Source organism: Sphaeramia orbicularis, chromosome 7, assembly GCF_902148855.1.
Source record: "Sphaeramia orbicularis chromosome 7, fSphaOr1.1, whole genome shotgun sequence".
NCBI lineage: Eukaryota > Metazoa > Chordata > Actinopteri > Kurtiformes > Apogonidae > Sphaeramia > Sphaeramia orbicularis.
Genome location: NC_043963.1, coordinates 48897146 through 48924921, shown reverse-complemented (window position 1 = coordinate 48924921; position 27776 = coordinate 48897146). Strand labels below are relative to the sequence as shown.

Below are 27776 nucleotides of genomic sequence, written 5' to 3'. Positions count from 1 at the left end.
CCCCTTGCTGTTGTTTTCACTGACCATTTGAATGTAGTGTATTTAGAAGAGGTTGATTGATTAATTCACCATCATCCTTAAAAGAAGAGAATTACAACCAAATGCTGTACACACACACCAGCTTCTTTACATTCTTTCATGAAAACAGTAGAATTTTAAAATAAAATACTAGCCTACATTTTGGCTTCAGGCAGTTTTTGTTGGCTGAAAAAAAGCATTTCATTCCAGCCTCCTTATGCAACTCCTTCTGGCTGTTACAACATGCACACTCCGGGGGCAGCAGAAGCAAAACCAATCAAGAACGCATGTCAGGGTAGCATGACATTTATCTTAGCTCCTCCCGAAAACTTGTTCTTATAATTAATGCCACGGCTGCAGCTAAATGTCAATTTGTGCACCCACACCCAATAGGTTCCCTTTCTGCACCCCTATTTGAGAGACAGCCTTTCTCCCTTGAAGATAGAGTACAGTCTTGTGCAATTGGATCGGCCTCACTGTGATAGTGTGGAGCTCATTACTGGTCTCATTTATCATCTCTTCTCCCTTTACCTTCTATCCTCTCACTCCCTTTGTTTCTCCCTCTCTCTGCCTCAGCTCAATGAGTTGTTCAGGAAGTCAGACGTGCGCAAAGACTTCATGAGCGTCCGTGTCCGCAACCTGGCGCCGAGTAACTCTATCCTGGCATTTGTGGAGGCGCACTTCAAGCCAGGTGAGAGATGCAAAAATCCAACCAATGTGTAATTACACTAACCACATAGCCACTACATTTTACTATTGCATGTTTCCAAAGGATATATTGCTTGTTATCTATTTAGTAAGCCTAGCTATCAGTGAATGAAATTGAGACAGTGGTTTAGTCATTGGACAAAAGAGAGCTCAGTAATTTTCTTGTAGAAAGAGTCACCAAGACACATTTTTAATTCTGAACTGTAAGAAGCAAAACAATGTTGTACTTGATCATCCAGCACATATTTTTTTCATTTTATATATTTAGCCATTTTTCTTACCTTACTTCCTCACAAAATTGAGTACTTCCACAATCCACAAATATTTGCATTAAAACCCAGATGCTGCAAAATTACACTTTCACAAAACCACCAAGATGATTGTGCTTCACAAGTTGAATCAAAACTGTCATTTTTTTTTTTTTTTTTTGCCCACTCGCAGGAGGAAGACTGTGCACCTTTGGCATTAATTTTTTATTTTGCCCGCAGTGTGTTTGTGTTTTTTTATTCCTCATTTCATATTTTCTTTTTACTTCCATTTCAATTTCATGTCTTACTTGCAACAGTTTGTGTCATTGATATAAACACCAGCAGATAGTTTTAAGTTCTTCCAATTGGACTGGCTGTGAAAACTTTACTAAGACTATAATATTTGCAAAAACAGAAATACCTCTGTATGTTACATGAATAACTCCACGACTGCCCACCACCATTTAAAGCACACAATGACATTAGATCATACAAATTAAACTTGGCAGTTTCACTCAGATTGATTGACAGGTCTCTCATTACAGTGACAACGTGGCAGTTTGTTTCTTTTATAAATAGTGAAAACACAGCTCCACATATCTCAAATGTAACTGACTGCCCCTTTAAGCTCATTTGTTACAATGCAAATCTCCTCCTCTCTTTTGCGATCCCCTTTATGAGCATCATTTCGTGTCCTTCATATGGGGTAACGGGTGCTGTTAAGCATCCCTCCTCCATGGTCAGTAAAGCGAACATCTGCGGTGAATGTTATGAGAGCGATTCATCTGTAAAAAAGGCGGGTGGAGGACAAGTAGTCCCCGGAGCCCCTCCACCTGTCACACACAGAGCTTTCTGATATATCTGATGTACCCTTAAATAAACACCAGTCCTATGTATACTTTGGAGTGCTCCTCTGAGGCCTTGTCCTTAGTGCATGTACCTCTTGTTTATTGTCAGATACAAGACACACGGTGGAAGGGATTGAACGAGCCCTGCTGAAACAGCTGAAGGCCTCCAGAGATACCAGCATCTCTGTGAAGAAGCCGGAGGACGAGAATATTCGCTTCACCAATTATGGTAATACAATGTGGACTTAACAGGAGGGTATGGGGGATTAATAAAATGAAAAAGGGTTTTAAGTTATTCATGAGGTGTTTTATCAAATATTTTGAATATGAAATCAACATAACTTTAAATTTACAATTTTTAAGGTTAAGCTTCAAAAATTAACTCTTACTATCAACGGAGGGAGGCACTAAAGCCTTAATCTGTTTTTTTGTGTGTGTTATTGTGTGACATTATTGTTTTAACATGTTACTTTGGATCCAAGCTCTGTATTAAACAAACAGATGGACAAAAGTGTTTAGCTATATATAAATACAGATTCAAATGTTAGAACATACATATTGCTACATGAAGCGGGATAATACCTCTTTGTGTTAAATTTTGTACTGTTTCGTCATGGTGTAGTGTATTAAAGTGAGATGCTAAGAGCGATTAGTTTATCCTATTAGCAGTGTTAGCACATATTTCAGTATAATGGCATCTAATGAATAGCCACACAGTGAGGCAAATTATTACAGCAGAGTAGAGTGTCACTATGCTGATCCAATCTAGCACCAATCATGGATGTATTATTTCTCTTTGTACATCCACGACACCAACTCAAACAGCAATGCTACTTCTTCGTCTCAAATTAGTGACTATGACCCTAGGGTTACATTGTGGTATTGACCTGTTAGAGTGAGTCTAGCTGAATAGCATGCTAACTACTGTAGAGATCATTTTGAAATTGCAGTGTTTACAGCAGTAACAGTGAAACATGGAAATATAAGAGAATCTGCTGTTTGTATTGCCTGTTCTGTACATACATACATATTAGTTACATATTTATAATGTAGCTGCATATGATGTTGGATTTGATGTGGAATGGGGGGATTTACTGTGAACTTTTATATATTCTGATGGCTGTGGGAAGGAATAACCTGTGGTATCACTCCCCGCTTGGGGTGTAAGAGTCTAGCACTGAAGGAGCTGCAGGAGGGAGGGATTGGCCATGATGGATCTCAGCTTGGCCATCATCCTTGTGTGACACCTATCTTATTCTTCTTTTGCATTATTCTGACAGGCCTCTCCTCCATCCCTTTCTTCACCACCACTACTACCACCACAGCATCAGTTACCACACCTGCCCCAACCACAACCACCACCAGGCTTCCCTTAACTTCACCCTACATCACTCGCCGCCCACCAGGAACCACCCGTCGGCCCTTTACAGGCAGACGCACTACCACAGCCTCTGCGCCGATCACCACCCCGATGCCGCCTACGACAGCGGCTGCCACCACCACCACCCCTCTTCCGGTCACCACCGTCGGTAGAGGAAGACCTCACCACAAGACGCACAAACCCTGCGACTCCCACCCCTGTCTCCACGGGGGGACCTGTGAGGACGACGGCAACGACTTCAGCTGCAAGTGTCCCGCCGGCCGAGGAGGCTCTGTGTGTGAGAAGGGTGGGTTCTTCTTTTTCTTTATCACCTGATGACAAAAACATAAATACTGCCTTGTTTGTCTTTTAATAATATTGTGCATCAAGAATGGACTGTTGGACTTAGCAGAGGTCAGTACGGTCCAAATGTCCTTAAAGTAACATTTGTTATTATTATACTTCTTATAATCAGTTTCACAGTATGGACAAAGAAAATGATCTAATATTAACTAGCTATTTCAGTTTGCTATTTCAAAGGCTTCCCAATGATTGAGAGGGCTTTAGGCACTCCATTTTCACTGTGCCAATCATGCCTTTAGCTGTTCTGTAATCACTGCTAAGCACATCCTCAAGTGCTATATAATACAAAATAGCAGAAAGCACACCATTATAAAAAAAGAAAATCAAATATTACAATAAATGAATCATTTCTTTTTTTTTTCAAAGGAGACATAATGGCATATATTCCTTCTGTTGGGCTGTGGACTTACTGAATTGCAGCTTCCTGATGGGGCACTTTAAGTAATGGCTCTGATTTAGTGTTTGAACATGTAAATTAAATGTTATGTGGACACAGATGTAGGTTTATGGGGACGTTTAACCCATAAAGACCCAAACATCCACCGCAGACCAAAAGCATCTACTGATCTAAAATGTTTAATAACTGTTGATCAAAAATTTTAATACATGTAAATAATTGGTGTAAAATACCGTTTATCATCTTTTCATGGTCATCAGATATGACTCATCTGGACGTTCAGAGGCTCCATGGTGAACGTAGCCCACATAGTTTGTCAAATGACTGGTTGTAGACACTTGTTTTAGCTTTAGTTAATGATATATGTTGTCGAAAAAGTCACTTTTTCTTTTTTTTCTGATTTAACCTAATAACCTTTGAATTTAGCTTTTATGAACATCTGCTTGATCAGTGAATTATATGTACGAAAATCCCTGATTATCACTGAAAAATGTGAAATGCAGAAGACAACATTATAATAAATGGTGATAAATCACTTGGGAATGACGAAAGTTGTGACAAAAATAGTTGTGTGTCTTTAAGGGTTAAAGCAATAGCCATCAGCGCTTATGACAGAAAGCAGCAGTTTTTGTACCAGATTTTTTTTTTTTTTTTTAACTGAAAAGTTGAGGCATCAGACACATGTATGTCCTCGGTGGCGACACCTTGAATTTTCTGCATCTGAATTGACTCAAACAGGTTCAGCACCTCAGAAGAGAACAACCGCTGAGCTGTTAGAGCAAAGTCAACATGGAGTCCAATCAACACTGCTGAGAAAATCATACATTTGGGAGAACTTCTTGAGAACTCCTTCCCTCTTACCCTACTTCTAGGATTTTAGGGAGGGAAGAACCTCACACAGCTGCATCTTAACATAATTGACACTAATTGCTTTGATGGGAATGAACTGGTGAGAATCAGTGTGTGTCTGTGAGTTAGAGTGTCTAAATGACGTTGCGAACATTCACGTAAAATGCACACCAGCCTCCCCCAGATCAATCAAGTCATTAGAAAAGAGGGAGCTCATCAGCTGCCATTCTCCTCACAGAGACGGACAGAAAGACAGATGGACGCAGAGAAAAGGAGCCTGAGGGAGAAAATGGATGATAATAATCATAATTGTTGAGTGGCAGAAAAACAAAGGTTTGGTTGTGTGTATGTGTGTGGGTGTGAAGCTCGGCTGTTCTTCGTTCTCAGCCTTCCGCCTTTTTGATAAACTCATCAAGCATTTAGCAAAAACACCATTCCTAAAATAAACTGATTGAAAGTTATCTACTCACACTCCATTATGCGCATCATGTGCCTCTTACAACATGGTAATTTGTATCACGTAGTAACGACAGGACTGATTTGTTTGTCTTCATTCCTCCACAGTGATCAAGTACTTCATCCCATCATTTGGAGGACAGTCCTACTTGGCCTTCCAGACCATGAGCGCGTACCACACGGTCCGCATCGCCATGGAGTTCAGAGCATCTGAGATGACAGGTATCCTGCTTTACAACGGCCAGGATGGCAAGAAGGACTTCATCTCTTTGGCTCTGGTCAACGGCAAGGTGGAGCTCAGGTGAGACAGTTGCAGCTTTTGTTTGGATTAAATTTAATGACATTTTAATGGGGGCAGCCGCGGTCTAGATGGCTGGAGAGTTGGCTTGGGTCACCAGATCGATTCCCTGGACTGGCAGAGAGTTGTTGGCTGATATGCCCCTGAGCAAGGCACTTAACCCCCATTTGCTCCCCGGGTGCCTGATATGGCGAGCCCAGTGTTCTTAGTATGCAGTGTGTGATGCATGCAATATCTAGTGATGGATTAAAGTCAGAAGACAAATTTCGGTGTGTGGTGCATGATTACATGTGTGAACCCTTACTGACAAAATAAAGATTCAGATTTTTCTTCTTAATGACTCTGAGAGGAAAAATGGTTACTGTAGTACCAGTAGTGGAAAAGAGGCTGTAGATAAGAATAAAACAAATGGAGAGTACCAAAGATAATGAGACAAATAATTATAGCAAGTAAACATGTTTGAAATAACAGCAGCAGGAAATAAATAAAGAAATATACAGATGCTTGTAGGACAGACTTGCAGGTTAAAAATCTGAATTTTCATAAATATCTTCAAACTTATTTAACACAGACATTACTGGCATGAGCATATTTACAGATGGTGCTAGCATATGCACAGAAATATGTGCAGCAGTTTCATCACATTATACACAATATTATAGACATCAAGATGGGATGGAGAATTGTAATGTCATGTTTTATAAGGCTTTGGATCAAAAAAGAATTAATCGCAGAGTGAGTGATGATAAATTGTTGTTTATTTCCTCTTAACCCACAACTATTTTTGTCACAACTTCCAGAAGATTTTTTTTGTCTGATTTATCACCATTTATCCACATATTATCCTCTCTATTTTGCATTTTTCAGTGCAAATCAGGTATTTTCCTGTATTTAATTCACTGATTATGTAAATATTCATAAAAGCTCATTCAGGGGTTATTTTATAAAATCTGAATAAAATTAAATGAAAAAAAAAAAGAAAATGAAGGAAATTTCAACAAAATATATTATTAACTGAACATAAACCAAGTGTCTCCAACCACTGTCATTGATCCAACTCCATGGGTTTTACTTGTGAATCAATGTTATAGAAGATGACGGTGTTTCCATGTTCACTATGGAGCCTCCGAACGTCCAAATGGGTCATATCTGATGGCCATGAAAAGATGACAAACTACATTTTAAGTAACTATCATAACAATGGTAAATGTACAAAGATATGAGCTTCTGTGAGTTCAATTCATTTATGTCATCAAAAACGGTTTCAATAGAGCATTGTTTGTATTACTAATTCCATGTAGGGTTTAATGCAATAAATCATATTAATCTGGAAATCATGGTGGCATGGTCAATCCAGACATTTTTGACAAGAAGGTTAAGAAAAATAGAGGAAATTCTTTATCCCAGCTAAATGTTTTTAGGGGCAGTTTTGCATCTGGTTGGAAGATAACTTCACCAAAAGTTTAAATTGGACTATTTTCCTGCAGAAACCTGTAGGAACAGTGAGTATTCATTGCTTTCCCTGCAGAGGAATTGTGTGGATAGAAAATCATTTGGGGAAAGGCAACGCCTTCAGAAAAAGCGTGAATGGACTAATTAAAGATTCTGCTCGGCGTTTTGGAGCTATTATTTCAAACGCCATGCACTTCCCTTATCTTGTGAGTCTTGCATTTCACTCCGACCTCTTAAAGCCCTTTTAGTTTCTCCCAAACCTGGCCAGGTTGGATTTCTCTATTCAGGGTGAAATCAATAGCAAACTAAAGGAGATCATTAGTCACTTGGGCTTTCAAATGAAGCTCTGCCTCAGTTCCAGAAATTCAGCTGAGAGATTACCACCCACAGCTTTGCAAATCCAAGACGTGGGGAGAAGAACTAATTATTTGTGGCAGATAATTGCTCTCAGGTTGAGCTAACACTACCAGATGTGTGGGTGCGCGTACACCGCAGCTCTTTTCAGTGAGAATATTCCCAACAAAACCTCATTAGATAAAAGGCTGAATTAAAAAGAAGGTGAAAGACATTTTTAAGTGCCTTCATTAGAGTCACACACAGTGCTTTGGGAGTGGAAAGCCGTGTGCTCTTCTTTCTTTCACTGCTCTCTGTCTTATTGAGATTCCTTCTAATGCTGTGAACTGATATGAAATGCAAGAGCATGCAGGGATTGCTGGGTAAAGTTGACTCCTTTTGTCTCCACAGGTTCAACACAGGATCTGGCACAGGAACACTGGTGAGCAGAGTACAGGTCAGTCAGGGCCGCTGGCATCAGCTGGTGGTGACACGCAATCGGCGCAACGCAATGCTCAGCGTAGACAACGAGCCACACATTGAGGGTGAGAGCCCACGTGGCACAGACGGCCTCAACCTTGACACCCACCTGTTCATCGGAGGAGTGCCTGAGGATATGAAGCAGGAGTAAGACCTTCTATCTGTGCAACCTAAGGTTTAGAGCATGTGTTACTTCAGACACAAACAAACCTGAAGCCACTGAAAATACTTGAGTGGAATCTGTTGATTTCAGTGGAGTTTCACAGTTTCATATGATTTTAATTATTACCTCCGTCGGGAGGTATTGTGATCACTTTGCCTTGTGTGTTTGCGTGTTTGTTTGTTTTTTTGTTTGTTAGCAAGATAACTCAAAAAGTTATGGATGGATTTTCTTGAAATTTTCAGGAAATGTTGATACTGGCACAAGGAAGAAATGATTAAAGTTTGGTGGTGATCGGGAGGAGGGGACAGGTCTGTCTTGGCGGAGATCTGCGCTCTCCGAGTGCTTTTCTTGTTACCTCCGCCAGGAGGTATTGTGATCACTTTGTCAAGTGTCTAAGTCATGCAAATCCGTCCATAACTTTTTGAGTTATCTTGCTAACAAACAAACAAACACGCACGCACGCAAACACACAAAGCAAAGTGATCACAATACCTCCTGGCGGAGGTAATCTATCTATCTATCTATCTATCTATCTATCTATCTATCTATCTATCTATCTATCTATCTATCTATCTATCTATCTATCTATCTATCTATCTATTATTATTATTATTATTATTATTATCTAAAAATGACAACCTGTCCTTTCTTCCAGAAACAGCTGAAACAACAACCACAAAAAGTATAAAAGTATAAGGACATATTAAAAATATAAAGAAATAACAACAAAATCAAATGACATCTACAAACAATATCTGAACTGCAGTCTTCAACAAATTTGTATCCAACTTACTAACAACTTAAGATGGAACTAACATACAACCTAGTGTTGATCCTGGTGTCATGTGCATCACAGTAAGTGTCTGTGTGAAAAACAATAAAGGAACCAATGTTTAGCTGTAGCAAAATTAAGGAAATGAAGCTTCAATTCAGGAAAATTGTAATTGAATAATCGATTTGAGTCTATTAATTGATTAAGTGTTTCAGCTTCAGTTGACTTTTCAGATACAGGTGGTTCTTACAGAATAGATCTTGTAGTGGAGTATTTTCACAATGTGCTGTTACTCAAGCAAAGGATCTGCAGACATCTTCAGCCACTGTTTACTTTAAAAAGTCAGTTCAGGTTCAAAAGTGACAATCACCAATCTTATTTGTACCCCTTTCGTTGTCTTCCTCAGTGTAAGGGAAAGGACAGCGGTGGACACAGGTCTGGTTGGCTGCATCCGCCTGCTGGACGTCAACAACCGGGTTCTCAACCTGCAGGAGAACGGCGGAGACAGCCTATATGGCAGTGGCGTTGGTGAATGCGGCAACAATCCCTGCCAACCAAACCCCTGCAAGAACGGAGCAGTGTGCCACGTCAAGGAGGCCGAGATGTTTCACTGCAAGTGCAGCAAAGGATTCTGGGGTAAGATGCCATCCGTCAGTAGGGAACTTCAGCAACACAATAAAGCAGGGCTTTTGGAAAGTCATGAAATTTGGACACCTGTCAGGGAGTTGTACAAATGGATCAGTTTTTCCATCTGATCCATAAAGATAGTGTCTTTTTTTTTTCTAATTCTGACTGTATACGTGCAGCTTTTACAAAAAACAAAGCAACAGAGAAAGAAACTAATATTTTTTCACACCAACTGTGAAATGTTAAAACTTATAAATACATTTTGCTTTTGGACCATGATAAGTTTCATGATGGTAATGTCTGGGTTTGCAGTAGTCTGACGCACAAGAAGAAGTTTGAAAAATTCTGCCGTTAGCCAATAGTTTCAGTAGGCAGTCTCCTCTCCCGTCTGCACATTACTGCCTTCTCTCGCCATATGAAATAACAGTGACCTGTGGCAAATTTGGACAGAAATTTAGTGGATCGTGTAATAAGGCAGGTCTGCTTGATTATTTTTGTCATTTTCCTTTTGAACATTTTATAACCAGGGCTGTACCTACACCACAATAATAGTGGGCTTATCCAGACCTTTCAGACAAGCATTGGTACAGCTCTGAAACAAAGTATGGAGAGAAAGCTTGCTGTGTGAAACTAGGGTTACTGATTATGTGTGAAAACAACAACAGGAATCCAAGAAAAATTTTTTAAAAATCATTTCGAATGAAAGCAACATCTGATGGAAATGAATCTTCTTCTGTTCTCCTGATGCCCCCTCCCCCTTTATTCCTGGTATTAACAAGTGAACTGACTGACCCTCACTCACTTCTCTGCTCTATACAAAGTAAATGAAGCTTATACTATTTTTGCTGCTGTGAACTGGTGGTGTTTTTTTGTTTTTTAACTGATGGCAGCAATACACTGCCTGCCTGCCTAGTCTTCCAGAAATGAAAAGAACAAGAAAAAAATGTAGCACCTATGTTGTTAGATGCACTTGAAGAATATCTGTGGGATTTTCTAAACATTCAGATGTTAATTTGTCGGATTTAATGCAAAGCTTCTAACAGACTGCAGTCACACCTACATGACCAACTCTGAATGTGGTCTGAGAGCTGATCTCAGTGTGTCGTACACATTAATGTCAGATGTGAACAGAGACATGCTTCCTTCAGTCTGATGCCTAAATGCTAAATACATCTTATTCATCTGTGTAATTCCCAGTCGTTTCTAACATCTTGTGGCTAAAACGGACCATGTGTCTCTTCTTTGCCTTCATAGTGGCCATGACTTTCTCACAAATCCTAAGTAAGCTTGACAGGCTAATTTGACAGTGTAACTCAATCTCCCAGCAGGAATGCTGAAAGTCATTTTGTAAACACCAACACTATCATAATCTGTGTGTCCCACACACACAGAGGGAGATTAAATGTACAAAAAAAAACATGAAAAGTTCTACCTAATGCTCAGTGACTGGCCTTTGGCCTATCTCTATTTCCACATCCCTTCCTTCTCTTTTCATGCCAAATAACAAGCAACCAAGAGTGAGGATAGTTATGAGAGGACACCATCTGAGCATGCTCCTCACTGGTTGTATTGCAGCTTACTGCAGAAAATTTCCAGCCAAAACCAAATTAATTGTCAGCGTTAACTTTTATGCTGGAGTAGTAAAGAATTTTATCCTCACAGGGGGGCAGTTCAGTGTTCAGGGAAACCACCTTTCAAGTTTTAAGAGCCTATTTCCTTGAATTTAAATTGTGGATCAATAAAGTCTCACATTAATATTACCTCGCATGCTGTTTATGTTTGTTGCTGGTGAGAAGCAGCAAACAAACCCTCCACTCTGAAGAAGTAGTGCTGCAATCAATGCAACTATTATAACATACAAAAATATAAACGATGATAATGGGAATTGGACAACTACCTGCAGACTCACATTTGAGTTAACTTTATAAATTAAAATTATAATTTTCGAAAGGGTCCAAGAAATCCACATCTTGAAGGGAGGGACAGATCACAGGAAAAGAGTTGTAGTTCAACAGTAGTCATGTCAGGGCAGTGAGAGCACTAGAGCTAAAAAGATGTGAGAAGGAAGAGGAAGGTGTTTGTGTATGGAGGGAGGGATAAAAGACAACTTCCAGAAAGGGTGAATGAGGGAAAAACGGGGTAGCCCTGTGAGCACAGCGGGGATGGGCTTCATTAAAGCACTCTCCTCACCACAGGCTCCGAACGTTGAAGTAATGATGGCTGAACTCAGATGGGCCGTGGCAGAGGGCAAAACCATCATCCACCAGACGCTCCCAAGCCTTTCCCACAGTCGGCATTGGCCCAGAAACGTGGCTGCGTGGCAGGGAGCCTTTCCACTGTTTAATCTGGACATGTAATATTTCCAAATCCTATTTGAAATGACCTCTATTACATAGGGAATCCTCTTCTGCTCTCAGATAGAATAATAGAGAAAATGGTTGAAATCTTGGCTGTGGTTCTAAGTTTCACACATGTTTTTTCATGCCTCCCTGCCAGCGATCGCCAGGGCCAGAGGCATTTTTTTTCAGTCTGTCCGTATGTGTATCATGAATGTGATATTTCAAGAAATGCTTGGTAGAATTTCTTGTGTGACCCACACATTCACTCGGATGTAAGGATGAACTGATTAGATTTTGGCCAGAGGTCAATGTTGTCATCACCTCACAAAATATGTTTCTGGCCGTAGTCCAAAAATTCATACAGTAACTATGACAAAGTCACAAATATGGAAAATTATTCTTATTCTAATAGGTGATTATTTTATCAATAAATTGTTTATGGTCAATGAATAAATAAGAAAATGGGGAAAATATATATCACTGTTTCTCAAAGTTCAAGGTGATGTCCTTAAATTTCCATGTCAATCACACACCTGATCAAAATTTTAAGACCAGTTGAAAAATTGCATGAATTTACATTTTGTACTGTTGGATCTTAAGAAGGTTCGAAGTAGAGTTTCAAAATACAAAAAGAAGAAATGGGAGTGAGACAAAAAAATTTAGGTAAGCAATTTATTGAAACGAACAATTAAACTGAAATACGCTGTTCATCAGCCGATCAAAAGTTTAAGACCACAGACTTAAAGCCAAAATCTGTACAAAAATGTGTATTCAGTGTCATTTTCTGTCAGGTATTCACACTGTCATGACCTCCTGATGGCAAAGGCAAAAAAGCTTTCTCTCTTTGAACATAGTCGGATTGTTGAGCTGCATAAACAAGGCCTCGCGCAACGTGCCATTGCTGCTGAGGTTGGACGCAGTAAGATAGTCATTTTGAATTCCTTAAAAGATCCTGAAGGTTATGGAACAGAAAAGTCAAGTGGTAGACCCAAAGAAATTTCACCGGCACTGATCCGATTGACTGTCTGTCAAGACACGGGACGATCCTCGACCTAAATTAAGGCCGTTACTGATTCTGACTGCAGCTCAATAACGATCAGACGGCATCTGCCAGAGAAGAGCTTTAAGAACAAAAAACATCTTCAAAGGCCTCGTCTCCTTCAACACCACAAAATTTCTCATTTGGACTTTGCAAGAGAGCTCCAAACATGGCACATTAAAAGGTGAAAGAAAGTTTTATTCTTTGATGAGAAAATATGTAACCTTGACAGTCCTGATGGCTTCCAACTAGCCCTGTAACGGTACACAAAATTTTCGGTTCGGTACGTTTCCAGTTTTGAAAGCCACGGTTCGTTTTTTTTTTTTTTTGTTTTTTTTTTTTCGGTTCGTTACGGGAAGAAAGAAAACCCCTCAAAATGTCTACATTTATGAATTTTTTAAACATTTTCCCCCAATTTTTGGACACAATAGAATATAGAAAAACAGGAATATAATTCTGCTGCTATTAATCAAATAGAAAATAAAATAAATTATTAATATTACTAAATGTATTTTAAACATTAGTATTGCACTTTTCTCTGACAGGTTGTTTTGAACAAACAACAAAAATCAAATCACAGTTCTGTCAGTTCACATTCTACATAAAAATAAAAATTCCACATGAAGTGCAGCATTAACAAGAGGACAATTGGTATTCTCTTTAAACAAACTGAAGAGCAACAATGACAACAAAAAATTAACCAAATTATTTATTTTAGGACAGAGAACACACTGTTTAGGCCACACTGTGTACGTGCGTGCACACGTGCAGGGTGCGATTTGTCTTTTTTTTGTTTTTGTTTTGGTCGGAGCCGGGGGTGGGGGGGGTGGGGTCCATAACTAACATAACTAACACTGGCGTGAAACAAAAGTGAAACTTTATATACTTTGAACATCCAACTCCTGGGTTCTAGTCCTCTATTATACAGCTTATGGGAGAGAGAGAGACAGAGCTAGTGTAAGTGTTTTAGAACTACTGTAGTTCATAGGTGGTAAACAACGTCCGTCTTATCACCGTCTGTTTCCCCATTGTTGTCTTTCACCGGGACTGAACTGATCCCAAATGGGACTGTAATGATGATGGAGGGTCTTCAGTCTCTTCCTTCCAGGTTCACATCATATTTGTTGGGGTTTTTTTACCTTATATCAGCTGCTACTTCGTATTTTGGGTCAATGTGCGTGTCCTTCAATTTGTCCGTGTGGAACTTGCACAGATTTAAAGTTCCACATCAAACAACGTCTTTCGTTCCTTTTTCTTTTTCTCATCATACTGTGCCATTTCGGTACAGCTGTGTACCAAACCGAACAGGTGTGTACCGAAACGGTTCGGTTCGGTACGTGTACCGTTACAGGCCTACTTCCGACGTTATTGGCATGACAAGGAGATCCCACTGAAGATGTTCTCTACACAAGATGTTTTCCACAGTGGAGGGGGCACCATCATGATGGGGGTGCTTTTTCCTTCAGTGGAACAACGGAGCTTCAGGTTATGCAGGGGTGTCAAACGACGGCTGGCTATGTGGAGATGTTGCAGGGGGCATCCCTCATGACTGAGGGCCCCCGTTTGTGTAGTAATGACTGGGTTTAAAAACAGGACAGCGCTGCAGTTCACAATGCCCACCTGACAAAGGACTTCTTCCAGGGGAATAACCTCACTCTTTTGGACCATCCTGCATGCTCCCCTGATCTAAATCCAATTGAGAACATTTGGGGACGGATGGCAAGGGAAGTTAACAAAAATGGGCATCAGTTCCAGACAATGGAAGCCCTCCATGAAGCCATCTTCACCACTTGGAGCAACATTCCCACTAGCTTCCTGGAAACACTCACATCATCATCATCATCATCATCATAATAACAATAATAATAATAATAATAATAATAATAATAATAATAGTAATAATAATAATAATAATAATAATAACCAAGCATGCTGAAACAAATTTTGAAGTGATCAACAAGAACAGTGGAGCTCCTCATTACTGAGTCTTTTTTTGAAACGTTTTGAGATGTGGTCTAAATCGGCTGATGAACAGCCTATTTCAGTTTAATTGTTGTTTTCAATAAATTGCTTCCTCAAGTTTTTTTTTGTCTCACTCCCATTGCTTCTTTTTGGATTTTTACTCTACTTAAAACCTTCCAAAAGTGCAAAATGTGAATTCTTGTAGTTTTTCGACGGGTCTTAAAATTTTTATCAGGAGTGTGTCTGTCAGATTTTAGGTTTACTGTCAGGCAAGAGAAAATGTGAAAGTATATGAATTTATGAAACAAGGATCAGAACATTGTGACTTTTTCATTAGAAATTACTCAAACTGGTGAATTGATAATCATTAATTTAACACTTGATAATAAAATGATTAGTTGTTACAACTGTAGATGAAACCATGTTATGATGGCATTGTATGTCCACAAGGTCAACTTTACTCATTTGACAACAAAAAGATAGCAGGGGAGATTTTTACAAATTTGGCACAAACGTTCAGTTGGATTCAAGAATGAACTAATTAGTGCTGGTGGCCAAACGTCAAGGACAAGAACACAAGTTTGAGTTCATAATTCAAGGATTCATACATTCAGATAGAATGCCACAAAAAAACTCATGAAAAAAGCTAATTTTAGTTATTATTCCTATTATTATTATTAGCTATTAAGAAGTCTGTAAGTGAAGATGGCATGTGTTGTTTTCATTGAATGGAATCGTACATGTTCTAGTTCAGCAGAAAAATGCATTTAATACTAGAGCAGGAAATAGTCATTTTGAAATGTGAAACGTTGAACTGAAAATATACACTGGACCTGAATTGTAATCTTTTTGGTTTATGGAATTGTAACAGGTTGGCAGTCCATTTGTGAGTGCGATTACTTGAGCATCTCTACTTAACACTTGTGACTAAATGCGGCCAGTCTTCCCTGCATACATGAGTCTGGACAGGCTTTCATGTAAACTGCAACTTTACGGAGGCGTGGAACCATAAGTCACTAATCCTGTTGTCATTTGTCATGTGTACGTCTATGTCTAGGTCCAACTTGTGCTGACGTCCATGACCCATGTGAGCCCAGCCGATGTCATCCCTCCTCCCAGTGCCAGGCGCTGCCAGAGGGAGGCTATAAATGCGAGTGTCCCATGGGACGTGAGGGAAGGCACTGTGAGAAAGGTAATGTTTGAACATGAATGCTACGTTCTGGTTCAACTCGGTCACTTCACACCTCAGTGGTTTTCTCCTGTAGATCTGCAGCTATTGATTATAAATTTAGTTATTTTTATTTTACCTTTATTTAACCAGGAAGTCGCATTGAGATTAGAAATATCTTTTGCAAGGGAGACCTGGCCAAGGTAGCAGCCAAAGTCCAAACAATACAAATGCATACATGATACACAGTGAACAATAAAACACAATAACAGTTATTCAACCATAATGGCATCAAGAAAAGTTTAGTTTAATTTAGTTTAGTTTAGTTTAATTTAGTTTATTTCAAATATGCAACAAAATAAAATAATCCTACTTAGTCCTTATAAATAAAAGAGATTGTAAGAAAACAAAACAAACAAAAAACAAAAACCTATACATATACATGAAAACAACGTATGACTTAATTTGCATGTTCGAAAAGGAGTGGGAGGAAGTATAACTTATTTAAAACAGCGATATTCCTCCTTATATATATATATATATATATATATATATATATATATATATATATATATATAAAATGCAGTTTTTGTTTGTTTGTTTTTTTGTTTGTTTGTTCGTTTGTTGTTGTTTTTTTTTCATTTTAAAAAGTTCCCACACTTTAGACATTTTCTGCCTTTTTGTCCTTGTCTCTTCTGAGCTATGCTCTATGTTGTTTGTGGTGACTCTGACATGATATGCGTCACAAACAGCATCATATGAAACTCAACAGTCAATGTTTAGCAGCAGCGAAATAGGGATGTAACGATTACCGGTATTAATGATAAACCGTGCTAAAATTCCTGAAAGTTAGTATTACTGTTTCAAATTCCAATTACCACTAAAACCGTGTTTAATTATCGCCCTTTGAAAAACTCACAGTGATGCTGCTCATTCCTGGAGAAGCAGCAGCACTCAAGGCGCGCATGCGGAGTTTGCAATGTTTGGCCTCTGAAAACATGATGGGAGGCACCCGTATGGACAGTGCTCTGGAGATTTTTTTCCACCCACATAGCCAAGAATTTTTGAAAACAGAGACTTTTCTCTGCATTTGCACCTATTGTTTACACTACAATGATGGGTATGTGCACTGAAAACAAAGGTTTCTAAAACCTCCGGCTAAAGTGAAGTTTTCAGCAAATCTCAGTTTTTGTGTTGCATGTAAACAGAGGGAAATGCAAAAATGGAGATTCTTGGACAGATGAAGGACATACTCTACCAAGCTCACGTGATGACACAGTTTAGAGGAAGAGGATGGAGCTGATAAGGGAAGTTACAAGTATTAAATGAGAAAATGAGGAAGTTTGCTAGCGAATGTTAGCATCTTAGCTATTTAGCACCAACTACATCTGCTTAACAGGATCCTCGTGCATTTATGTGATATCAAATAAGGCTTTCATGAGGTGTTTCCACATTGTCATACTTCATATTTTGTTCATTTTATTTGTTTATCCTTTATCTGTTCTGTCCAGTTCAGAAGGTAAATGACGTCATCATTTACGTCCGTGCACAGCAGACTTCATGAACTAAAGACAAAACATGACTGAAAAACAGACGCAGCTGTTAATGACCACAGAACTAGCACAGTTCAACTCAGAGTTGAAACCCTTTTTCATCCCCTCTGTTACATCAGAAAAGCAGTTTGTGATTGGAAGTAAAGTCACCGGCTCATCCATTTGCATTGTATTGGGTACACATCTCTGACATGGAACCAGGAAAACTACATCTCCATAGGTTCATAGCAGAAATAATGTTTTGTTGGGATTCTTTTCAGGATTCTGATTGGTTAATGGTACTCAATATCGTCCCACTACACTGCCATCTACAGGCCTGGCATGCACCTGACAGTATAGATATATGAGGCCATGAACAGTTTTCCTAAAACAATCTTGTCTGCACAAGGTTTTTTTGAAAAAGGTGAGGGGAAATCTCTGTTTCAAAAATACACTACATATAAACGTGGATGTTTCTGCCACATTACTTTGTTTAAAATAGTAGTGTTGCTTTTGCATGCACATTTGATTTCAAGATAAGGCACATAAAACAGTGAAAGTGTTCTTTCTGTACCAGTTCTTAAATCTGTAAGACCAGATCTAGTCTTGAGCACTGAATGTAAAGAAAAGTATTCTTGGTTCTTCTTGGTTCTCATCTACAATTTGCACAATGTGCAGATATCTCTTCTGGCCATAAGATGCCAATTTTAATGCACATTTGTATGTTTGATGTTGACATGTTAATATTTTAATGTTTAACAGAAAGTACATTGTGCATGTTATTTTATTTATTTATTTATTTATTTTTCCAAAATAAAACTTGGTTAAATTATTTCCATATGTGTATAAGCACTTTTTGAACATTTTGAGCACATTTCAACAGTACTGCGATAATAATGATAACCGTGATAATCTTGTTACAATAAGCATGATATGAAATTTTCATATCGTTACATCCCTACAGTGAAATTAAGCTTTCAATTCAGGAAAATTGTTATCAAATCATTTTTTAAATCAATTTGAGTCGATTAATACATTAATCATTTCAGCTCCACTCTCCTGCACTTATCAACCAGCTCCAGCTCTTTGGTCTACAATCAGCTATGTAGCATCCTCAATATTTTCCTCTTTTGCTCTTTTTTTTCCTCCCCCTCAGTGACATTGCCCCCTGCCCTGAAACGGAATGGTAGATCAAACCTAGAAAAAGGAAGGGGGAGAGGGGGAGACAGGGCCTTGAGGGTGGGAGGGAATGGGAGGGTTGGTGGGAACTGTGGAAGATGATTGCCCCCACCGGGCCATCGACTTGGCTACGCTTGTTAGCAACCACTATAGCTTTTGCTGTGCTGCTTCCCCATCTACATCCGCCTACAGGTGTTGTGTTCAAACATTTGCTGCTGATCCACATGGCAGAACCAGACCACCGCTGGGGAGAAGACCAGAGCTCAGCCCCCTTTTGAAGTTCATCATTAGCACTTTTGGAATCATCATGTTGTGAAGTCAGCCCCTGTTCCCTCCTCTCCTGCCTTTGTAGATGTGATGATGTTTGCAGAAGTTGTGCAATGAGGTTTGTTCAAGGAAATAAATCAAATAAATCAACAGAATTCACAACATAAGAGGAGACCTGCACCCTTACATGTGGAAGGGCGTGTGTATGAAACGACACACGGGAATCTAGGAAAAACATCCTTTCTCCAAGCCCTGAGTCCCAGTTAGCAGGTGATTAAAATAAATTGAGGTGAACCAAAATCAATGCTCTGTGAGGGAGAGCGTCTCCCATTCCAAAAGGCTATTTTTTCACAAGAATCAATGAGATGACTAATCGCATCAGTCCTCCTGCCTGCCATGATTAATGGGAACGTCAGTCAGCCCGAGTGTCAGGCCCAGACAGGAGCTCACAGATAAGGCGGCAGCCAGGCGGACGTACCCTCTGAGGGCTAGAGCAGCTAAAAAAGACAGGTAGCTTAGAGCCTACTCATCAAGAGCCCTGAAGGTGAATTAGCCATGTTATAAAGTGTGTGCAGTGCAAGCTGGTTTTCATCTGAGCTGCAGTTTCCATTTCCATTCCCCTGGCCTTCGACGGCTCAGCTCATTGCTGTAATATTCACCATCAAGGGTCTTACTCAAGGGTGTTACGTTAGTATTGAATGGCCTACTTTCTTCTGTGTTTTTACCCTGTGATAGTGTAAATCATTACAATTTAGTAATGAAAGTAGGATCACTTGGACTTAAAACTATCTGCAGGGGGGATGTTTCAACAATGTTTTACATTCAGAGTATGTGTTAAATATTCACTCTGCAAGTAAAACTCCTGATAATTGCAGGCAGGTCCAGAGGATTTGATTGCAGCTTCAGAGTTTTTGTTTTTTTCGTCCTGCTTTGTTACCGCCTCTCATAATTTTATTGTTTTGATGGGTTTTATAGCAAGTACAAATTACGTAAAATTACTGAAATATAAACACAATTACTATCAATCTCGGTGATCTTGAGCTGAGGATCAGAGTTATTATAGGTTTGAAATTGCCTGCAGTGTTTATTTTTTATTGTCTTTGTTTTTTGATTTCAGGTCAGTTGAAGTTAATTTTATGAGGGAATAACTACTTCATATTGCAGTTATTTTGAGGAACTGACTTAGTTTTAGGTTATCGTTGGAGTTAAAGATTTAGCATGTAAGATCTGTGCATTGTGGTGTTCTTATGTGAAGTTTATGTTGAAGTCCGTGCTTATTGACATTTAACTCCATGTCCAACATCTGTCTTAATCTCCTACATTCATTGGCTTATTAAAAGTCTGGTTTTGACCAACTTTGAATGTAAAGTGTCATGAGATAATTGTTGTTACGATTGGGCACTATTTAAATTTTATTTGATTCATGAAACTGTCTTCTTCTGCACATCGACAACACTACAACTGGCTCCCAGGACTCCCAACACAAACTGATCCAAGCAATTTATAATTGCAAGTTTTAGTTTTAGTCATAGTTTTTGTATTAATTATAATAATACCTAGTGATGATGACTATGAATGGTTAATTTGACAAACCTTACTCAACCATCAAGCTCAACCCAGCATGCATGATCTGGATTTTCCTGGTCATTCGGCTTATTCCTGGGCCTACACCTCTGCTGATTTATTGATCCTTGTGCCTTCACTGTGAACACAATGTGGAAAAGAGAAAACCCTTTCTCCCCTCCTTAAAAAGAAAGCACACTCTCAGCGGCACCATTATTTTAACAGAGTTGAGTTTAGCACACATTTCCTTGTCGTGTGTGCAACACTATTTTTTCCTTCTCCTCCACGGTGCGTGCCATCATCATTAGCAGTCTTCTGCACAATAGCTAATTAGCTTTCTCATTTCCGTCTGCCTTCCAATCCTGACTCGCCTCTGCTAATCCCAGCCAATTACAAATAAAAGCTTTCTTGCCGGTTTCATAGGTACGTGTGTTAGTTTGTGTGTGGAGTTCTAGTATCACACACGTCTCTTCTCAATGATGGTAGTTTTTGCAAATTACACCATAAACACATACCCCTGGGTGACACTTGAATGATTTTTAATGTCAAGCCACTTGTTAGAAGGATGGCATGGTGCCTGTCCTAATCACTCCACACAGGCAAAAACACGGGACATGGAGACACAGACCCATCGCAAAGACATGAATTTGTAAAAAGACCTGCCAAAATACAATGGCTGCATTATTTCATGGGTCCCAGCTGTGGTGTTAAACTCCACATGCCTCCGAAGGCCCTTTGTTAAACTGTGGCAGGCTGTGTAATCAGTCTGACATAAGGGTTTTTGAATTTTTTTGTCTGAATTTCTGTCAGGAGAAAGTCTTAATCCCCCAGCCTATGAAAACACAAATCCATCTTTTTCCATAACGCTGACAGGTCTCTCAAAGATCTACTGACTATCCCTGCATTACAATTCTGTCAGCAACAAAAACAGGACCTGAGGATGAATCTGGTGTCTTTATGTTTTTTCTTGTCTAGTGGCAGAGAGGAGAGGATCTTACATGCCACTATTCAACGGAGACTCGTACTTGGAGCTGAAGGGGCTCCATCTCTACGGGCATGATCTGCGGTAAGTCTTGTGTCTCTGCTGGAAGCCAGTAGAGTCAAGTGTTGTATGTATTACCAAACACAAGATATCATAGAGATTTCATAGGCTGAGCTTCTTGGGTGCCTACGGCAAAGCTTCCTACTTTACACTTGAAGTGAATTGGCAATGAGGGTTACCCAAATAACACCAGGCATCTAGGATGTAGAATATATGCTGTCACTCCCCATTTTTACATAGAAAGAGTACAAAATCAAGCAGAGTGTTGATTTTGTTCTGGTCTCATGTTTATCATCATTGCCTGCGGTCTGTTTGCAGTCAAAAGCTCAGCATGACAGTAGTCCTCATGGCCAACGACTCCAACGGGTTAATCTTCTACAATGGCCAAAAGTCTGACGGAAAAGGTGACTTCATCTCTCTGTCTCTCAATGAGGGTATCCTGGAGTTCCGCTATGACCTGGGCAAAGGACCTGCCACTATCCGGTTAGTGTGACTTGAGGGTCTACTGCAGAAATGCACAAATTAATCAGCTGAATTTCATCAGCCATGACTGTTGACTAGCTGATCAAATATATGTAATTCTCTGCCTCCCACACATCACAGCATGCCATAGATGTGGAAGATTTTAACCAGAAGTGAACAAAAAGCAATATTATTATAGTTGCCTTGGCAAAGGAAATGAACGTAACACAGCCATGTTAGTGGCTCTAAATTTAGCCATAAGTCATTCCTTGTCTACTGCTGTTATGCGTTATTACAGTTGGATTTTATTTGTACAAAAAGCTCTGTTCACTCACTTGGAGCAGTTTATTTTGAGGTTTGTTTGTCTGAGAGTTAAAACATTGAGAAAAAAAGAGTGAGAAACAGCCATGTCACTGTATACCCCTCCAGTTTCCCAACATCAGTAGCACACACTTCAACAGCAATACCCCACTAAATCATCTTTCTCTGAGAATTACTGCTGTCTTTTTGACCCTGCATTGGCCTCCAAACACTATGCTAACCCTAACCCTATGTGCTTATTTTTTAAATGGCGGTCAACAAATTTAGCTGGTTTTTGGTCATGAAAGACTCAACTCAAAACACTTACAAAATTTGAACATGTTCATTTGTAACTGTAATAGTTAATTTAAGTACCTGTGTTTCTAAACATGTATGACTTCTCTACTATGTTTTTATGTGTGTGGTTCAGGAGTATGGAACCAATCCAGTTGAATGTCTGGACTACTGTTGAACTGGAGCGCTCCAACCGCAAAGGAGAGATCAGGGTGAACAAGAAAGACCCTGTTCGAGGAGAAGCACCGGTAAGGGAGTTCAAGCTAACCATTCCCTGCTCATGGTTATCTTGCTGTCAGCATGCAGGGCTGAAGGGCTCATGCAATGCTTAGCTGTGCTTGTACCATAAATACTGTATTTGTTTGATCATCTACGTACCCTCACCATGTCATTGCCACAACTTTGGGTCTTAGTGCTCCCCATATGACCTTGTAAAACTGCTTCAAGCTTCAGTACAGTTGAATCAGCAAACTTTTTCCCCTTTGCTGAGTTTTTCCACACCACTTCACACAGTGCTGCTCTGCCGGCTTGATTTGCTGAAAATATCTCGCTATCTCCCGACATCCGTCAAGGTAAGAGGGAAAGATCCAGATGTAGAGGGCCAGTTTGACAAGCTGTCTTAATTTTGGAAGTCCTGTAATTTTCCACTTTTTTTTTTTTTAAACTCCCCAGCCTTTCAGCTTACTGACAAGCTGGAGATAAAACTTGGTGTTGCATACAGAAAACCAAAAACAGCCTTTACCACTGGTCTACAGTCAATTTTATAAATTCAGCCTTTGAGGTGGTGCCTAGGGAGGTGCAGGCAGATAAACGTGATAGAGGGAAAGGTGAGAAGAGCGTAATGAAACTCCTCAGCCAAGCGGCTAGACCAATAAAGCAGGTACACGCTTGCAAATGAAAGCGATCTAATAGTCTGATAAGCCAGTAAGTCATCCAATTATATTAAACAGTGTAATTTTTGATTATGAACATGCACTCTGTCAACTCCATCATCTTCCTCTAAGTCGAAACACTCCCCTTCTACCCCTCGTTTTATTTTTTTATCTCGTTGCTCTGTCCTTCCCCCACTGCCTCCCATCATCCGTATGGTAATTGTGTTTCACTGTAGCAACAGAGGCAGAAAATCTTATTAAAAGAGCAGAGTAAAGTAAGGACGATGATGGTGGAGGGGGTCTGGAGGGACGCAAGGGGATGAGCTGAGACTATGGAGTTCAATGCAGAGACCCCATCCAGTATGGCTCCCAGCTAATTCTCTCCTACTCCAGCTTTAAGAACTAGAAGGGAGTAAGAGCCCATATCATATCAAAGGTGATCTCACACACACAGATACATATTGCATGCTGCAAGATGTTCATCATATCAAAGGTGACTCAGGCTGCCAGCACGATGAAGTATATGCTCAGTGCTTAGAAAGGCACATGAGTATGGATAGAAGAAGTAAGAAAATAGTTCACCTCACCCAAGCAGCCGTCTCAAAATAAGGGTGGTTAAGTGGCACTACTCTCACTCTGTCATTAGAGAAGTTTTTTTCTTTTCATTTCTTCTTAATGGCAGCATCTGCTTCATGCATGGCCTTTTTGTGTTCACACTCAAGTGCAAACACCCACTTGCATTACTTTGTTATTGTATGTGCATTTAGAATGCAATGGTGCGTGTGCAAAAAGCAGGTTCCTCACTTTACCTGTATTTGTATTTAATGTACTCACCTCACTTGTCTGTGATTCACTTGCAGCACTATGTGTAAAGCTTTTACAGATGCGCCTGCTGTGTGAATGTGTATATGTGAGTGTGTGTTTTGTGGGCTTTTGCACTGTCTTGCGTAGTTCTGCATGCCTCTCTCTGTGCACAGACACTTACTAGTTTCCCCCTAATAACTCTTTTCCTCCCTATTTTTTTCCCCCTCTCTATGATGTGCTGTCTGGAAATAAGAAATCACGCAAGGTAATGAGACAAGTCCCAGTCACATCTTAGCCCATATTTCATTTGAGTCGTTCACTTCGTCCTCTCACCCCATCTCTCCATGCAACAACAGCACAGAAAAACAGGTACCTTTGCAGAGCTGCAGGCAGCTTTTTAGGGTGCCGGTTCTGTGGAAAAACTTTGCCATTTCATGATACACACACAACACAACACCAAAGTCGAGATGCTCTTAAAGAACGCAGTTTGGCTTTCACCTCGGTCCATCTGCTGTGGGGGTGTGAGAAGGTGGGAGGGTGGGAGGGAAAAAGCAACAGAGGCAGTCATCTTTGTGACGGCCATTGTTTTTAGCAACAAAGAAACGTCTTCATTAGTCCAGCGTAGGCGCGAATATCACGCCAGTGCCGCACTGCTGCCGAAAGAGAGAGCGAAGACATAGGGGGGCGTGTGGAGGAAATAAACTGTAGGAGACGGTGAGGTGCCAAGCCAAGCTGAGCTGTTCTTTTGTCATCTGCTCTCACTCCTCTCGCAAACAGGAACACTTCCCATAATATCATAAAGTCGCTCACTCTTTCACCCACTCCCTCGCCCATAACAACAGCACAAACTGCACTCACCGAATGTCACCAAAAGACAACAGCTCCATGGAACAAACTCTCCACATTATTACCTGTCTCAGACAAAGCACCGCACAATCATCACTGCATTGCATGAAATCTCACATTAGTCATAGAAGTGTAACCTTGGTAGAGAGTGTGTAAGGGTATTTGCTGGAATATGCTTATTCACTTTCTTTCCCACAGTGTTAAAAACTGACACCAATCTTATATGCACTTTAAGACTGTAGCTGGTGACAGCATGTGGTTAGCTTAGCGTAACACAAAAAAAGCAGGAAGAAACAGCTAACAACTTCAAGACTCTAGCTTTATGTCTTAGTCATTTTACCTGTACACAAACTGAAATGTAGTTAAACAGTAACTTAACAGAAGAACGTACTTAACAGAATTTTAATCAGTTTACCTGTTACTTCTTCATAGTATCTCTGCACATAGCGTCTAGCTTTTGAATAGATACATATATTTTTGAAAAGCTACCACTCACATCATGAGCTCTAGAGGTGTTTTAGATACCCCCCCCCCCCCCCCCCCCCCCCCCCGGACAGACTCAGGAAGCTGTTTCACTCCCTCCCATACTGTTCAGTATGCTAAGCTAGGCTAACCCCACCCTTACTTGCAGAGCACCATTAGCCAACTTCAATTTCTAAGCTGACAGTGGTCAGTGTTATACACTGTTCCATTGGAGAGAAAGAGAGGCACTGATAAGTGGGATGGAGCATAAGGGTTTTTGCAAGAAAACTGACCTGAGTCATCTACAGTGTATCAGCTTTTATGGATGTAGGCAATCAAAACAGTTGTTTGTGTGGTAATTTGCCAAAGTTAGCTAATGGCAACAAATTACTGGCTTCTAGCACGAAACAGACCCCAACATAAATGTCATGTGCAAATCGTACATGTTGAACCTTTAAGTTTTCATTGTGTCAGTTCCAGGTTTCACTTGTCAAGGAGAACTGGTCCATTTAGCATCCCTGATGTTGATCTGAGTGCTGCAGAATGGTAACGTTTCCAAAATGAGCCCAAGGTGCAGTTAATGATAACTTTTGGCTGAGCCTGGAGAAGCAACCACAGCTGGGTCTGGCAGCTTTGGACAAGGTCCCTGCCCTGTGTCTGTTGGATGTGACACAGCCCCAGGCTTCAGCCAAGCACCTCTGCCTTCCGTTCTCCAAATCCCCATCCTAAATAAGGTGCCAGCTTTCCTGCACAAAGCCTGTTTATTTGGCCCCTTCCATCATTTTTCCAGCAATTAACTCCACTTTACCCCTCTGGCAATTACTGCCCTACATAAAATAAAGATCATTAATTCCTTCCTTCTAAAGTGGGCCGGCTCATTCATGCAAAAGGTCCTCCTCCAGTGGCACCTTGCTAATGTAAAAGCAATTGTCCCAAAGGTTTGGTGGAAAGAATTGCATTTCATAGCCCTCTGCAGTGTAAATGAATTGCAATTAATGTGTCTCCACACTCAACTATTTGAAAGGTCGCTGCTTATAATCAGCCATTCATTAGATATGCCTGTAAAGACCCATCCATAACTCAACTGCAGCCTGCTCCTGATTTCCCTTTGTCGTGTCTTTTTTATGTCTCACAGATAGAGGATAATTGACCACTCTCTCTGAGAGACACAGAAATCAATTATATTGTAATGTATCAAGTGTATTGATGTGGAACGAAGGCAAAGAAGAGCAGTTAAAGTGCCTGTCGGGTTACAATACGAATAAATTCTTGTTTTTGTTTTTTTTTTCAAACATAACTCAAAAATGTCTGTAAATGTGGGAAATTCATCTCAGTCTTTATATCTAAGTTACAAGCTCCTCGGCCACATGTCAGAGTATAAACCATTATGTTCTAACTCCTGAGACAAATTGCAGATGGGAATAAGAATCGAATTAAATTGGGCGCTTTTAAAGATATATGTGGAGCGAGAAAGCTTCTCCTTTGCACACCTATTTGAAAACTCTTTGTTCCCTGTCTCATCAGAATCTGCACGTAGATCTTAACCTGAAAGAGTCTCTTTATGTTGGTGGAGCTCCTGATTACAGCCGGCTGGCAAGAGTGGCTGCACTCACTGAAGGCTTCAAGGGAACGATCCAAAAGGTAAATGTTTACAAGCCTCTGTTTCTTGCAGTAGTAATATGTCATTAGCAGGGCTTATGCACTCTGCGGCTGTACGTATGTTATTTTAATAAGTACAGGCCCTCGCACGCCAAGATATACAGTAACAAAGTCAAAAGAGAAGTCATTAGCTGTCCAGCTGTCATACTTCAGGCCACCATATTAGTAATTCTCCATTATAGGCTCACACTGTGATGGGTAGTGGCACTTCTCATTTGGATTAGGGTGTACTAATAATAGAATGCTCATTTTGAAGTCCCTCCATTTCGTTATTCTCAGATCTTTCCCTGACAGCCTTCCAGTTTTTTTTTCAACTTTCCAGCAAAAAGCTCATCTATGAGTGCCAAAATAACTCAGTAGAACAAAGGCAGGATGTTGCTGTTTGCAAAAACTTGTCATTAGTTCTCTTCTGCAAAGTTTCCCTTGACAGTTTTCAAGCAAATCAAAAGCTAAATGTGGCGTTTGTCTTACTTGGCCCACAGGGAATAGTTAATTACAAGAGAAATGGTATGTATTCTCAGTTTGATGTTGTGCACACATAATTTATGAGGCTTTTTCCTGTGTGATGACATGTTTACATGAAGAAGTGATAGTATAGTTTCAGGATCGTGATC

At 40.0% G+C, this 27776-nt stretch overlaps 1 protein-coding gene across 4 annotated transcripts in view; it reads left to right on the top strand.

The window, feature by feature from the left end:
- agrn (agrin) overlaps nucleotides 1-27776 on the top strand; it is a 390721-nt gene that overhangs the window by 342990 nt on the left and 19955 nt on the right. For 2 of the 4 annotated variants that reach the window (XM_030138396.1, XM_030138398.1), the window contains 12 exons: nucleotides 595-709; nucleotides 1932-2051; nucleotides 3103-3489; nucleotides 5356-5548; nucleotides 7742-7957; nucleotides 9152-9381; nucleotides 15770-15904; nucleotides 21397-21487; nucleotides 21782-21946; nucleotides 22656-22767; nucleotides 24449-24460; nucleotides 27028-27144. In XM_030138396.1, the coding sequence (XP_029994256.1) occupies nucleotides 595-709; nucleotides 1932-2051; nucleotides 3103-3489; nucleotides 5356-5548; nucleotides 7742-7957; nucleotides 9152-9381; nucleotides 15770-15904; nucleotides 21397-21487; nucleotides 21782-21946; nucleotides 22656-22767; nucleotides 24449-24460; nucleotides 27028-27144 (1893 nt within the window). The remainder of the gene's footprint in view (nucleotides 1-594; nucleotides 710-1931; nucleotides 2052-3102; nucleotides 3490-5355; nucleotides 5549-7741; nucleotides 7958-9151; nucleotides 9382-15769; nucleotides 15905-21396; nucleotides 21488-21781; nucleotides 21947-22655; nucleotides 22768-24448; nucleotides 24461-27027; nucleotides 27145-27776) is intronic. The other 2 variants (XM_030138397.1, XM_030138399.1) reach the window with 1 other exon arrangement.